Source organism: Marmota flaviventris, chromosome 16, assembly GCF_047511675.1.
Source record: "Marmota flaviventris isolate mMarFla1 chromosome 16, mMarFla1.hap1, whole genome shotgun sequence".
Lineage (NCBI taxonomy): Eukaryota > Metazoa > Chordata > Mammalia > Rodentia > Sciuridae > Marmota > Marmota flaviventris.
The window spans coordinates 55,643,504-55,660,387 of record NC_092513.1 but is presented as its reverse complement, the minus strand read 5'-3'; the positions used below and the strand labels follow the sequence as shown (position 1 = coordinate 55,660,387).

General features: G+C 36.2%; 1 protein-coding gene across 1 annotated transcript in view; it reads left to right on the top strand.

The window, feature by feature from the left end:
* Positions 1-16,884, top strand: part of L3mbtl4 (L3MBTL histone methyl-lysine binding protein 4) — a 464,449-nt gene that overhangs the window by 278,780 nt on the left and 168,785 nt on the right. The window contains exon 14 of the mRNA XM_027942948.2: positions 16,535-16,637. Within this exon, the coding sequence (XP_027798749.2) occupies positions 16,535-16,637 (103 nt within the window). The remainder of the gene's footprint in view (positions 1-16,534; positions 16,638-16,884) is intronic.

Sequence of the window (16,884 nt, the reverse complement as noted above, 5' to 3'; positions counted from 1 at the left end):
ACCGCAGCATTGCTGAGCATTAGGTGACAGCATAAAAGTGAGTTGGGGGCCATGCTGCATGAAAACTGTGCTGCATGTGTAAATACCAGGACCACTTCAAGTTCTGGGAACTGTTCACACATATGGACACTAGGACCATAAAGAATAGTGGCAGTCTCTGATTTCATAGCATGGTGGGACTATCCATACTCATAGTTGCTTAAGTACCTTTCTTTCTTTCCTTTTCTCTCTCTCTGTGTGTGTGTGTGTGTGTGTGTGTGTGTGTGAGAGAGAGAGAGAGAGAGAGAGAGAGAATTTGTACATAATGCTGGAACTCTATTCTATTCATTTGAGATGTTTGATCACTTTTTTGCACATGAAGGTTTTGTGGTCTTTTAAAGCTAAAAGTAGTTGGGGTAAGAAAGTTGGTATATGTATATATAAACATTTTTATTATATAAAGCATATATTAACAGAACTGAAGTATGGAATCACCAAAAATACAATAATTGTTAGGGGACTAAAGTACCCCACTTACATTCAGAAGAAAAGCAGTAAGGAAACACCAGACTTTAATAACACTGTAAACCAACTAGACCTGACAGATATATGCAGAACATTCCATTCAACAACAGCAGAATATACATTCTTCTCAAGTTCAGACAGAATATTTTCTAGTGTAGATCATATGGTGGATCTCTTGGGTTTTGAATCCAACGTCTCATGTATGCTACATAAGCACTCTACCACTGAGCTATAGCCTAGTCCTCAAATATCTTTTCTGATTACAATGAAATAAAACTAGAAATTAATAGTAGGAGATTTTTGGAGGATTTACAAATATGTGAAAATTAAACAATATATTCCTTAACAACCAGTGGGTTGAAAAAAGATTTATAAAAAGGCAGTATAAACTATCTTGACACAAATTAAGATGTAGATACAGCACACCAAAAGTTATTGGATTCAGGAAAGCAAAGAGAGATGTTTTCGGCAAGAATATCTACATAAGGATGAAAGAAATATTTCAAATAAAACAACTTGACTTTACACCTTAAAGAACTGTAAAAAGAAAAATAAACTAGGCCAAAAAATCCACAAAAGAAAGGAAATAGTGAAGACCAGAGCAGAATCAAATAAACTGCAGACTAGACAGACAAGAAAAAATCAATGTAAATAAAAAAGTTTATATTTGTTTAAGATAACAAAATTGATGAACCTTTAGCTAGATTAAACAAGAATAAAAGAGGAGGCATTATAATTGGTACTACAGAAGTGCAAGTGATTATAAGAGACTACTATGAAGGATGTGATATTTGAAACAAATTAGCGAACTTGGAAAACAATGGAAAAAATTCTAGAAATATTCAACCTACCAAAACTAAGTGATGAAGAAATAATAAAATCTGAAAAGATTGACAATGCATAAGGTGATTGAATCAGTAAACAAAAATTTCCCAATGAAGATAAGTTCAGGATTAGATGTCTTCAAGGTGAATTCTGCTCAACATGTAAAGAATAACACCAGTCCTTCTAAACTTCATTGAAGAAATTCAAGAGGAGGCAACACTTTCATACTCATTTTACCAAAATAATACCTGATACCAAAGCCAGACAACTTTACGAGACAAGAAAATTATAGATCGATGTCCCTGATGAACAGAGATGCAAAATTACCAACCAAATGCTATCAAACAAAATACAACAAGCATATTTAAGTGGAATGCAAGAATGGTTCAACATATGATATGTCAAGAACTATGTATTGAACAACCAACAATAAAATTTTTTAAAAAATAAATAAATAAATAAATAAAAATAAATCAATAAATGTGATTTACTTCCTGAACCAAATGAAGGCTAAAAGCCAGGTGATTGTCTTAATAGATGCAGAAAAAGCATTTGGCAATATTCAACACCCTTTTATGATGAGAACTGTAAACAGATCACAAATAGAAGCAATGGACCTCAACATAAAAAGGCCATTTATGACAAGCCCAGTTCTAAGATCATACTCAATGTCAGAAAAGCTAAAGCTTTTCATCTAAGATAAGGAACAAGACAAGGATTCCTGCTGTCACTTCTATTCAACGTAATATTTAAAATCTTAGCCAAGGAATTGGAGAATAAAAAGAAATAAAGGGCATCCAAATTAGAAAGGATAAAGTTAAATTTTTTGTAGACAACATAATCTTATATATAGAAAATCCTAACAATTCTATCCAAAACTCTTAGAGGTAATAAATGAACCCAGTGACGTTTTAGGGTATAAAATGAATATAAAAAATCAGTTTGATTTGTATATACTAATAATGAACTACCAAAAAGAAATTTTAAAGAAACCATTAAATTTGGAATACCATTAAACAGAATTATACAGGAATAAATTTAACCAGGGAGTTGAAAGATCTGTATATTACAAGTTTATGACGTTGATGAAAGAAATTGTAGAAGACACAAATAAATGGAATGACATCTTGCATTCATGGATTGGAAGAATCATTGTTGCTAAAATGTTCATGGTACCCAAAATTGTGTAGATTCATTGCAATCCCTATGAAAGTTTCAATTGCATTATTCACAGAAATAGAAAAAGAAATTCTATAATTCATGTGGAAAAACAAAAGACTCCAGATAGCCAAATAATGAACAAAACTGGGAGTATAAAATTTCCTGACATCAATCTATATTACAAAATTAAAGTAATCAAAACAGTATGTCAGTATCTTAAAAACAAACACATAGGCCAACAGAACAGATCAGCGAGCCCAGGAATAAACCCACACATATGATCAACCAGTTTTTGGCAGAGGCATCAAGAAGACACAATACAGAATAGAAAGTCTTTGATGAAAGGTTTTTCACATGGTTAAGAAAGAAGCTGGACCCTTACCTTCCACTAAATACATAAATCAACTCAAAGTTGGTTAAAGACTTAAAAATAAAATCTGAAGCCTTAATACTAGAAAATAACAGAGGAGAATCTCCTCAATATTTGTCCCAGCAATTAATTTTTGGATTTGACAACAAAAGCACAGGCAGCAAAAATAAGCAAGGGGAACTACATCAAACTGAAAACCTTCTGCATAGGATATAGTCAACAGTGTGAAGACTCAACCTATAGAATGGGAAGAAATATTACAAACCATACACCCGATAAGAGGTTAATGTCCATATGTATAAGGAACTGACACAATTCAATAGCAGAAAAACTAACAATGCAATAAAAAATGGCAAAGGATCTGAATAGATTTTTCCAAAGAAGGTATACAGGTGACCCAAATATATGACTAGGTCCACAATATCACTCATCATCAGAGAAATACAAATCAAAACTATAGTAAGATATCCTTTTATGTCTTTTAGAATGACTGTTATCAAAAATACAAAAGATAACTAGTGTTGACCAGGTTGTAGAGGAAACGGAATAAACCCAAACATATTCACTGTTGATGGAACATAAACTAGAATAGCCATTATGAAAAACAATTTGGAGGTTCCTTAAGGAATGAAAAATAGGGCTGGGGTTGTAGCTCAGTTTTAAAGCACTTGCCTAGCACATGTGAGGCCCTGAGTTTGATCCTAAGCATGACATCAATATAAATAAATAAAAGGTATTGTGTTCTTCTACAACTAAAAGTAAATTTTAATAAAGAAATTAAAAATAGAACTACCATATGATCCAGCAATCCCTCTTCTGATTGTATATTCCAATAAGTTGAAATCAGTTTTTCGAAAAGAGGCCTGCACCTCTATGTTCATTGCAGCATTATTCAACAATGCAAAGATAGGAAAAGCATGTTTGCATCCACCATCAAAGAACGTGTGGTATATGTGTACACAATGGTAAACTTCTCACCGATTTAAAAAAAAAGGGAAATTGTGTCATTCACAATACCATGGATGATCCTATAGAACATTATATTGTGAAATCAGCTAGGAAGACAGATATCATATAATCTCACTTATATATTCATGCCCTGCATAATAACTCTGATCAACAGTGAACTGCATATAGGTTACATCAGATTATAATGGAGATGAAAAAGCCCTACTGCCTGTTGATGGCATAGCCATGGTAACATTGTAGTACAGTACATTAATTATACATTCATGGGGAAACTGGTGCAAGTGTCCCTACTGAACTGGAGTTGTATAAAAGTATATAGCACTTACAGTTATGTATAGCACATAATACTTGGTAATGTTAATAACTGGCTATATGATGGGTTTATGTATTTACCATACATTTTATAGTTACTTTAGAGTGTATTCCTATTTACAAACAGTTTTCTGTGTTATTCTGGCAACAGCCTCACACATATCATGATAGCCGCATCTCTTGATTGCATCAAGAAGTCACCTTGAGTCATTGGCCTAGACCATCTAGGCTTATGTAAGTGTACTCTATAATGTTTGCACAACAGTGAAATTGCCTAACATCCATTTGTCAGAATGTGACTTTATGTAAACTAAAAAGTTGCACATGACTTTATGTAAACTAAAAAGTTGCACTCAGAAAGTAGAACAGTGGTTATCAGGGATTGGGAAGGGCGGCAAATGGACACCTTTTGGTCAAAGGATACAGACTTTAAGTTGTAAGATGAACAAGTTCTGGGGATCTAATGTATAGTATGGGTGGTGATGTGTTAATTAATTTGACTGTGATAACTATTATGTAATGTATATATGGATATCAATTTTCACATACATCTGTAATATATATAGTCATTGTCAATTAAGTAACTTAAACTTTAAAAAAATAATGATAGGGCTGTTTATTGTACAGCCCAGGAGAGTCAAAAGAGCATAGATCTGCAAACTAGGAAACTTGAATTTTTGTCCTAACTACCACAATGTGATTTATGAGCTTGGATTAAATTATTAGAATTTCTAAATCACTCTTTGCTTACTTACAAAACTAAGTAGTTAGATCTGGTTCCTGGCTTATAAAGTGGACAGAGAACACTTAAAAAATAAGATTCACAAGCTTACTTCTAGAAGTCTGATTCTATGAGACCATAAATTTACATATTTAAACATTATTGGGTCCTTTTCCCAGTTCTGTATGTCTCCATCCTTCTGGTAGCCTCCTATGCTTAACCCTGTTGTGTTCATGGTGTCTGACCTGACAGAGCCTGCTATATTATTGTCTAGCATATATATATTTTTTGTCATATATATTGTATATATCAACATATATAATATATATTATATTGTTTATGTTTATATATATATATATATATATATATATATATATATATATATATATATATATATATATAAATTGACCTAATATTAGACCACCTTGAGGTGGTACTGCATGTGGTCCAGGCACTGTGGACACACACACACACTGCAGACAAGTTATAGTTTGAATAGTTAAATGGTGTGATGGGAACTGTCTGTCTTTTTCCAAGTGAAGTGCTTTTATATCGACAATGAATGTGAGCATTATGATTTGCTGTCTTGATTGGGAAATATGTGGAAAATCTAATCAATCATGTCTACTTGCTTGACACTCACAGAAGTGAGGGCTTATTCTCTCCCCCAAAGCTATAATCCAGACAAATTCAAACCCACCAGTGAATAAACTACTGTAGGAGTATAGCGGGAGAAGCAGCTGCTTCTTTACTTCATTGAGGCATCTATGGGGTGGAGCATTTCCTTACATGGAGAAATTACATTTACAGGTAGTTCAATAAGGGAATAAATTAATTGTAGAGTTAGGTTTAGTGAGAAGCCATTGGGAGAAATAGAATCAGAATTTATACACACAGAGACACAAATCTAAAGAGGTTTTCAAATGACTTCTGACATTTTCCATTAAGAATGGCCAACAGCTTATTGGGCATGAAAACTCTTAAAAAAACCCAAAAAGATGAGATGTCACTAGGTTTCCCAGCTGGCGTAGAATTCTCTGTTCTCCTGCCTTAGACTCTGAGTATCTGGGATTGCAGGCATGTACCACCGCCACTACTCACATACATGAAAACTCTTCATTGTAGCCATGCTAAGTTAACATGTAGAGAAGACTCTCGGGCACTATACTTAATGCTCCAGATGCACTTTTCAAGTCCCTACTTTGGAGTTTTGGCATTATAAAGAATGTGTATTCTTCTAAATAACTTTTATGTTTGCATCTGTTTGGTTTGTTAAGGGAACAGATGACATTTCTATCATAAGTAGTCAGTTTGTTTCTTTAGTCAGAAAAGATATGTAACAACATCAGTGAAATTGGATTTACTAACTTTCTCTTTCAGCAAAAGGGAAAACTCAAAAGCAATTTGCAAGCTACCATGTTATTCTAACAGTTTTAAGCCTGACCCCTGTCTCCTTTATATGAGTAATAGAAATCCTAAGAATAAGGGGGACACAAGTTATCATCCTTTGGGTTGAGTTCAGTCTCATCTTGTGAAGGCAATGTGAAGGGAGGGAGGAAGGGACTGGGTGGGAGGAGGAATGAGAAAATGAATGAGAGAATAAAGAGAATCGATTAAGAGAACGCTAGTAGTTTTGCAGCATTTGAAAAACCCATAATTTCAGTGAATTTAGGTGAGATGGGCATATACATTTACACTAAATCAAGTTGCAAATTTGTGGGGGTTTTTTTTGTTTTTTAGGGGTTTTTTTAATATTTATTTTTTAGTTGTAATTGGACACAATACCTTTATTTTATTTATTTATTTTTATGTGGTGCTGAGGATCAAACCCAGGGTCTCGCACGTGTGAGGCGAGCACTCTGCGGCTGAGCCACAACCCCAGCAGTGTTTTTTGTTTTTAATGACCAATTTCATATAGAAGGCTAAAAGAATTTTAGGGCAAAGGAAGTAGTTTCAGTTTTTGTAATAGCATTTTTTTTTATAAAACATTGAGAATGTTTATCCAACATTAAGTTTAAAAGACAAATGCATATATTTTGATCACAGGTTCTTACTTCTTTTTTAAAAATAATGAAAAAATGAACTAGGACTGTCTAGTGGAGTACTCTTAATGTTGAATACTATGGATGCCATATTTGCTTCTCAGTTTTTCACAGGGAGGTTATCAGATTGAAGTGAGTTTAATTCAGTTTAATTTCCTTAGAGGTAAACCAATTTTTTGGTGTGTGCTAATAATCCTGAAAGTGTTTTTTGTTTGTTTGTTTTGTTTTTACTGTTTGGATTCTGTGCTTCTGTGCTATTTATGTGGCTTCTTACTATTCTATCCTTATTGTAGATCTGCAGAAGGCCCTTTCCTTTCCTCCTGGTTTTATAAGGTCAGAGACTAGGTAATAAATGTTTCTATGAAGACCTTTACTGCTCTGTAATATATTTTGAAAAGCCTAATTTTGTGTATTTAAATGGTTGATGTATACATCATGGTATAAATCCTTTAATAATGTTAATGTGACATGTTTAATGAAGAAATAGGTCAAATTGAAACCTACATTTTTCCCCGTACTCATTAATGATGTTATATTCAGATTTATCACTTAAAAAGATGCATGAATCTTGTGTACTATCTTGTCCACAATCCTTACAGCTCATGCCAATACACAGCCCCATCTCAAATGCCCTGCAAGTCAAATCACTTCATTTCTGGTCTCCCCATATTGTATTTGTACATGTAGTCATCTTTGTCTAAGAACAAGTTTTCCACTTTATTATTGTCTCTTTTTTAAAACCCAATCTGTAGTAAATGCATTTTACTATGCTTTTCTAAGAAAGGATTTGCCAGATCTTTACTAAAGAAGTGGCCCTCTGTCTTCCCTTAAATAATAAGAAAAGCCCAATAAAACATGTTCTCTTTTTGCCTTAACTGTTTGCAAGTTCTGTCAGATCTGTGGAAAGGAGTTTTAGAAAACCATTGTTTTTGTACTCTTTTCTTAACACATAATTGTTTCTGCATGGTGGTTGAGTGCTATTATATTCACTGATCTTCAAGTCTACCGATTTTCTAACTGCTTTTCCTACATTAGGTAGATGGTTAGATCACCTCTACTAGTATTTCTGTTGTTGGCCTTTAAAGGCTTCTGTAGATCACCAAATAAGTATAAAATTCACATTTTAAGAACCTTTGTTATTATTTTATTGCAGTTCCATTTCACAGAATTATTGTTGTATTTATTTCACATATAAAATATGACAGGCGGAAACCCAGCAATGGGTATTTATTATCCTAATTTCATTAGGAGTTGGAGAATAGGTATGATTAACCTATAATTTCAGTTTGAAATATATTGCTTATTATTTGCATTCTCCAACCTTCAAAGGTAATTATTTCATTAAATCTTATATGAAAACTACAATATAAATTTACTAGATGGGGCAAGGTGGGGAAAAAACAGAATCTATGCTAACATTTTCCAATTTAAAATAAAGGTCATCAAAGCTTAATTATTTTAAAAGGGGACTTATGTATATTTGAAGAGTTTTATTTATTTATTTTAGTTCTAGATTTAATACTTTTGCTTCCCTGCATCATTCTCAATCATAGCTGCTAACTTCATTGCCTGTTTTGCTGAGAAAATAAAAGCTCTGAGCAGAGACATTTATCTTCCTCCCACCAAGGAGTCCACCAGCCCCTTCATCTCTTCACCTCTGCTTGGCCTCCCTTCCTGGCCACAGCCTTTCTCACTTCCAGTCCTATCACTCACCATGTTTACACTCATTTTTCCAGTGAAAAAGTCTACATGGCCTAGTTTTGACTCTAATGAAACATCCTCATCATCACTGCACCAAAAACAATAACAAAATTGCTTTTTGGCCATAATCCTACTTTTTATAAGCACTTTTATACAAAAACTCCTCAAAAAAGTTGTTTAAACACTAGCATTCCCCCTTAATCTCATTCATTCTCCCTTGAACTTTCATCAGTCTTGTTCATATCTTTTCACAAAACATTTTTACAGCCATTACAGCCTTACCTAGGTTTGCAGCCCAATGTCCTGTGTATCAGTCTTGATTTCTTGGCAGCAGGGTACCCCGCTAGTGACTCCCTCCTTGGCATGCTATATTTCTCTTCCTTCCCCAGTACTTTTCTTTGCCTGACACCTTTTTCTTTACTGATATCCCTTTGATTTTTATAAGATTTCCTCCAAACCATCTTTTCCTTTTTCTTCTCTGGTGTCCACATATGAGAAAAAATATGCAACAACCTTTGACCTAAATTTGGCTTATTTCGCTTAACCTAATAGTCTCTAGTTCAATCCATTTTCCTGCCAATGACATAATTTTATTTTTCTTCATGGCTGAACAAATCTCCATTGTGTATATATACCTCATCTTCCTTATCCATTCATCCATTGATGGATGCCGAATTCAGTCCTGAGACTTTTCTTCATTGATGCCAACTCACCATGGGATCTCTTATGTCTATACATTTACTCTCAGAGGTCACCACTGGCACCTTTAACAGTGCAGAGCTTATCTCAAGACCTTTACACATTTCCAGAGAGGAAGTAAATGCTTCTCAAGGGAGAGAGCCTCAGTAGGTATGTTCTCATCAATCCACTCTGCATTCACTACTTTTGATGTTTGACGTCTCCTGTCAAAACCAGAATAAAGGGAGATGTTTCCTCTTTGGGTCATGTGATCTCAGCTCTCACTACCCTTTGTACTGTCCACCTCACTGGCCTGATGCTGGTGTCCTAGAATGGTCTATACTTTCACTGATTTGAGGATTCTGCACAAATGTCAGGATGTCTTCCTTGACCATCCTGCCTTAGAAAGCATCCCCATATATCATGGTTTGGGTCTAGATTGTCCCCCAGAAGCAGATGTGCTAAAGGCTTGTTCTCTAATACAGAAATGTTCAGAGGTGGGGCTTTGGAGAATTGATTGGATAATAAGGGCTCTGACCTTATCAGTGGATTAATTTATTGAAGAATTCATAGTTGAGTTGGGAAATGATGGAAACTGTAGTAAGGTAGGGCCTAGTTGAAGGGAGTAGGTCCTGGGGCAAGTGCAACTGAGGACTTGAACTTGTTTTAGCCCCCTCCTTCTATGCTTCTGACTACCATGAAGTAAGCAGCTTTGTTCCTTTATACCCTTCTGCCATGATGCTCTGCCTCACCACAGGCCCAGAAACAATGGAGCCTTCTAACCATGGACTGAAACTTCTAAAACTATGATCCAAAATGAATCTTTCCTTTTGTAAGAAGTATTTCTCAGGTATTTTGGAACAGTGATGGAAAGCTGACTCAAATACTGTAGCCACTCTATCACTTTCTTCTCTTTACCCCAGAGTATGTGATCGCGTACCACCCTCACTGTCGGACACCATGGCACCATGTTAGACTTATTATTTCATCTTCTTTCCTTGCCCGCCCCCCAGACCTCATCACTTCTACCTTTGGCACCAGAAAGTAAGTTTCAAGGGGTGGGATCTTTCTGTTAGGGTGGCTGCAAATAATATTTTCTGACACATAACAGACACTCACTATCTCTTTAAGTGAATGAATAACCTTCATTGGTATTTTTTGTTGTTGTTGTTTGATTGTGTGTGTGTGTGTGGGGGGGGTACCAGGGATTGAAACCAGGGGTGCTTAACCACTGAGCCACATTATAAGCCCTTTTTTATGTTTTATTTAGAAACAGGGTCTCACTGAGTTGCTAATTGCCTCGCTAAGTTGCTGAGTCTGGCTTTGAACTCACTATCCTCCTCCCTCAGCCTCCTGAGTCACTGGCATTACAGGCAGGCGTGTGCCACCATGCCTGCTCATTGGTGATTTTTATTTTAAAAATAAGAAGTAAAACACTCAACTTGTCAGTTATTAGGCACAATTAAATGTCTTTCCTTTTTCAAAGAAGCATAGTTTATGTATCCTAGTGGATATACTACCCAATGCTAATATCATTTTCTCTATTAAAAAAAAAAAAAAAACTTGCTGAGTGAATCAGATTGAAATGAATGCTTCCCCCTCCCCCCAGCAGTGAGTAATTAGTATTGAAATAAGGATGAGAGGTCTGTAGCTTGATCCTTGCTTTCCAATGCTGGCCAACATCAGTCTGGAATTCAGTTATTTATTTAAACAAATAGATCCTCTTCATTTGCTTCAATCAGTGACAATATTATCATTCTGCTCTGGGTCAGCTCTTCTCCAGACACACTAACTATGAGGAGATTGAACCCTGCTCAGAAGGAGGGAAATAATCTCAGCCATTCTGAGTGAAACAGAAAGTCTTTCATTTATATCACTCACATTCACCAATTAGGACCATTGGAAATAAGGACAGTTTCCTTTGTCATTTCTAGTGATCACTGCAATTTCTTTTATTTCTTGATTTTGCCTTGATGTCGTACATAAAATCATCTTTTCATGAGAAAAGATCTAATGCCTACTTGCAACTCTAGTTTTTTGTTATTGTTGTTTTGTTTTCAGAACAATTGCTTGATTTCACAAAAGGGAAAACTGAAGTTGCTGTTTCAGCCTAGGGAGTTTTCATTTGGTAGTAACACAAGATCTGTTTACAACGGAAAAGAGGGGGCTGTTTTTCCTTCATGACAGAGCACCAGTTCAGTGGGTCCAAGGCTGGCAATGTCCTGGGTTCAAGCTCTGTCCATCTTCCTTCCTCAACATTTTTGCATTTGTTCTTATGTTTATTCCTCTTGAGCTTTACACCTCATGTCACCAGGAAGTTCAAATAAAGGCGAAAAGGGCAAAGCAGTGCCCAGCCTCTCTTTCACCCCTTTCATAGGAAATAAAAGCATTTAGAGACATCCCTGCAACTCTTTCCCTGAGGTCTCATTGTTCTGGGAAGTCAAATGACATTTTTAGTTGGGCGTATTGCTGCCTTTTGTTTAACAAGGAAGGAGAGAATGAATATTGAGCAGCAAAACCAGTGTCTGCCCTGGCTGCTCCAAGCAAATGTGGATTGCCCTGTGAATGGGAATAACAGGAGGACTTCTTTATACCTTCTCATGTTAGAATAAAGCATTATTTTTCATTCAGGTAATTTCTAGTTTATTGGGAATTTTTTGTTTCTTTTTAGTCCTTGAAACAAACAAACAAAAACATTTGCCTTTAGATTTACTCCCACCTGAGTAAAATTTTTCATTGAAGACTTGGAATAAATCAGAAGACATTCATGCTGCCTGAGAGAGTGAGTGGCTCACAGTACTTGAAAATAGAAGGTCAGGGATTGATTTTAGATAAGCCTAAAAATAGAATAAAATAGTGATTATTCACAGCTAAGAATCTACCAAAATGATGGTTATAGGTATTGTTATGATTTATTCAAATACACACTGAATATATACCATGTGCCAATCACTGCTTTTGCAGGTGCTTGGGATGCAATGTAAACAAGTTAGATGAGGCAGACATCCTCACTCTACTTCAGGGAAACAGATGACATGCCCACAAATTAGCATAATCTCAGGGAAAGTGGTAAAAAAAAAGAAGGCAAAAAATGGTAAGGAGATGGGGGACAGTCTCTGAAGAAATAATTTTGAGATGGGAACATTTTTTTCTCTACAGACCTAATTCTCTAAATGTCCAAATTACAAGTAAGATATTCTTGGCAAAAATGTGATTTTTTTTTTTTAGAAAAAAAAAAAAAAACATTACTTTGCTCATTGGTTCCCTTTATCTTAATGGCAGTAATGTGAACTGTTGTAGAATTTACCAATTCCTTTTCCCCAGTTTATGGTTCTTGATCTAACTCACCATTGAATCAACGCATTATACTTCATCATTCAGAATTAACGAGGAAATGGTTTGGCTCTCCTCATTTTTAGTTCATATTGTCTTTGAATCCTGCTTTGTTATGTCCCTTGCTGAGGTTTTTAATGTGATGGCTCCTGTTCCAGTGTGGAGGTCAGACCTCTCCTCCCAGCTTTAATAAGAGTAGAATTGTGGGACCCATTAGGGATCTGGAGATAAATATTGCAAATATCATGTTAATCCTCAATTTAATCAAGTTTATTAAAATAGTACTGAGCATAATATTAAGTAGCATTCACTGTGTGTGGAATATTGTCTACAGAATTGTATCTGGGCTGACTGATGGGAGTATTTGGTTGGTTGATTAGCTATGGGTTAAAATTTTAAACTTTTATGTTGGTATCGTGGCAGCATGTCATGAGATGCAGAAAAGTCTACCTGTTGAACCTGTACTTCTTTTTCCATAGATCCTTTCATTTACTGTAACATAGCATATTTTCTAATTTGGGACATCTATTCCTCTGGTTGATTTAAAATTTGTTTTTAAGCTGTTTCCAAAAACTGCCTCTGGATAAAAGCAACTCTTTATTTTTCTCTATCCCTCAAGGTGTTTCACAAAGTCATAAGAGCATAAGTGTCTCATATATACTTTCTTATTGTTCAATAAATGTAATGAATTATATTTAAGATTTAAATATTTTTCTGTTATCACCATACATTGGGAGCTAACTTTAGTTGAGACTTTCATGTAGCATAATCAGACTATAATGGGAATTTCTGGTTTATATTGAGCCTCTCTTCTAGCCTATGAGCACCACAAGGGAACAACTGGGGAATATTCCCCTATGCATTCAGTAAGCACTCACTGAACACTAATTATGTGTTAGACTAGATAATGATGACACACAGTGAAGTAGATTCTGGCTTGCAATTTACAATCTAATAAGAGAGATAGGCATTAAACAAATACTCATTTAATTTGTGGTTGAGGTAAATGCTGTATAAAATGAGGACCTAACCTCTTCTTTGAAGTTAGCTTGAGGAAGTGAAATATAAGCTGTGACTGTATAGGTAACTAGAGTTACCCAAGGTAACAATTGGACACTCATTCCACCATGTAGATGCCCTGAGTTGTGAAAGAACTTGCAGGCTCAAGGAACCAGTATGAATGAAGAATGTTGAATAAGGAGAAAAATCCAGTTAAATCCAGTTAGCTATCAATAAGAACCAGATCTAGGGACTTAGTTCTAACTGCAATGAGAAGTCATTTCAAGGTGCTAAGATTCGATTTGCAGTTTGAAAGTATCACTGCGTACAAGATCAGAAATAGATTGGGATGAGAGAGCTAGTGAAGATTTCCATGCAGATGATGATGAGACAGATTAGATCAATAGTGGTGATGAAGATACATTAGCAAGTTAAGGAGATATTTAAGAGAATAGAGTTTGAGTGACAGTTGAGATGCTGTGAACTGAAAAAGAGGAATGTCAGGGATCTAGGTTTCTGGTATGGATTGTGATGCAATTTATTGAACTCAGCAGCTAGAGGGGGAAAAAAAGGTTGGGGGCAAGCTTATGAATTCAGTTTGGACATGTCACATTTGAAATGACTTAAGAGATCCCAGGGGGGATGTCAGATGGAATTTAGAAAAAGATATTTGGACTATGGTGTGTGAACATCTATGGAATACAGTTAGGAAATGAAGCTTTGGAATGGATGACTTAAGAGCAAACCGTGAGGAAGTTTTCTGAGATTTTAAAGTTAAATAGAGGAGGAAAACCTGGCAAAGGAAATTACCAAAGAATGTTTATATGCAGAAGGGAAACTGTCAGAATATGTTTTCACCAAAGTCGGTAGACAGTAACAATTCACAAAGGAGATGGCTACCAGGACATCATGTATGGTACATACTCAGCAGCACAGAGGCTTGGTGTGTAGAGGTCATTAGTGATCGTGGAAATAAATCCATGTGTATGAGAAGTGAGGTGAAGAAATAGAGATTATTCCTTCAAGAATTTTGACTAAGGGGCAAGAGTGAATAGCAACTCTTAGAGAATTATGAGATCCTGTGTTTTGGGGGGTTTTGGTCATTTTTTAAAATAATGCATGAAACAGGAATATATTTAAGTGTTGGTCAATTAATCAAAATGACAGCCTAAAGATCCAGGAGAATGGGAAGGTGATGCGATCCAAACATTAATGGTGAGGTGTTTGCTTTAGAGAAGGGAAAATTCTCCCTACATTTTAATGGACAGGAAGAGAGAAATGAGGGCCCTGGGTAGGAGAGGACAAAGCCCCTGTCTGCTGCCTCCTGTTTTCTCAGTTTGCAGCAAGCAAACTGCCAATGGGAGGTGGTTAGTGGTAGATTTGGAGATTAGTGTATTTTAAACAACTAGTCAGTACTATGTGCAATTTTTTCCCAGGAGAACTGTACAAAACACAGGGTTCAGTTAATCCATCACAATTGACTCCCCCTAACATAGCCAGGTGTGATTAAAAAGTCAGAGGGGCAGAGGAATTTAAATTCCTTGCAATAGAGAGTCAAAGAATGGTTGATAGAATTTAAATTAGAAGAGAATAGAAGGGAAATTAGTGCCCTGGAAATTCCATCCATGTTAAAAACATCATCAGAGTTTGGGCATGTGAGTAGCAGTGTAGAAGGACATAACTTGTAATGAGATGGGGTATTGGTTCAGAGAGTTTAGAAATAGTGATATTTGGGGTGATGACAGGACTCAGATCATGTTATTTGTGTGTGTGACCTGAAGGATTCAGGGAAAGACCACTGGAGATGAGCAGGTTCATGATGGGGTGACATGGTGGATGGGACGCCTGTGAGGCTGATGAGCTCACCTGAGCTGATGTTTGAAGAGGCGGCATAGTAGGGACAAGGTAACATGGTGCCAGAGTCTTGCCTGAGTGGCTGGGGTGACCCAAACAGATGGATGAGAGGAGAAGCAGATGGTGGAGTCCTTATCACCAGCCTTGGAAGAACAGGAGTCTTAGAAGTGAGGTTCAGGAGAGGCTGATGGGAAAGATGGAAAAGAGCATACTTTTTGAAGAAAATTAAGGATTTTCTTGAAGAAGACTGTGGCTTCAGTGAGCCAAGAGCCGGATGAGAGTAGAGCTGGGAGATGGAGAAAACAACTCAACAAGGAAATAGTTTGTTGAGGAGGAAGGGAGGTATAGGGTTGTCAGGCCTAGAAGATAAGGGGTGGAACATTTCAAAAGTTGATATTGGTGTGTGTGTGTGTGTGTGTGTGTGTGTTTGGGGATGGGGGAAGAGTGAGGAAAATCATATCATTGAACAGGGCTTGGGGGTTTTTAATCCTATTAACCTTTAGGGGCAGATGGCCTCTTGAGATTGTCAGAATTCATCTCTGGCCTGGAGTGGTTGGAGAACAGTGCTATTGTGTAGGGTAGTGTAGAGAAGTGTGGCTTGGGGTGGAGGTGCAGTGTGATGTCAGTCCTTTCTCAGTTGAGCTTTGACTGCCACTTGGGTTAGGCCTTGGTCTTGAGTCAGCTGCTCATGGCCAGTTTGCCTGTGGGCTGTCATGTGTTCCCATCTCAGCTTGTGGCTATATTCCCTTTGCTATACTTAATATCTATATCTGTATAATTAATATCTGAAAGAATAGGTGAATGTCCTCATATCCATTTGTTTCAATTTATTCAATGCTGATTCATTTTCTCCTTTAATATTAATTGTGTTGTGAGTATTATTTATTATACCATGGTGTTTTCTGCTAAATCAATTTATAAAATATCAAGTACTCAATAAGTGGGTTTTTTTGGTGATAGTTTGTTTTTAATTTGTAAAGTATCAATTAACATCATGTACATATTTTAGTCTCTCCAGTTCTTTAATGAGGGTGTTTTTAAGGTATGTTCTTTTACTTCCTGAAGGAGCAAATGATGTGAAAATCCTTCCAGGTCAAGCTGTTTGTCCTACACCTGGGTGCCGAGGAATAGGCCATATCCGTGGTCCACGTTATTCAGGACATCACAGGTAAAATTTTTTCTTACTTAAATTATTTTAGGGATGAATGAGAACATTATGCAGATTAGCTACTTCATGTAGCATCATAAATGAATCTCCTGAATGCAGCTTCCCCCATCCTACTCCCTTCTCTGTAACTAAGGCCCGTCTTTCCTGTTATGTGCCTTCTTATGCCCTTCTAGAGTCTTCTTGGACTCTGAAGTATTTCCCAGATTTACATCACATCCCTGAATCTCTGCTCTGTGGTGGTTTTCCT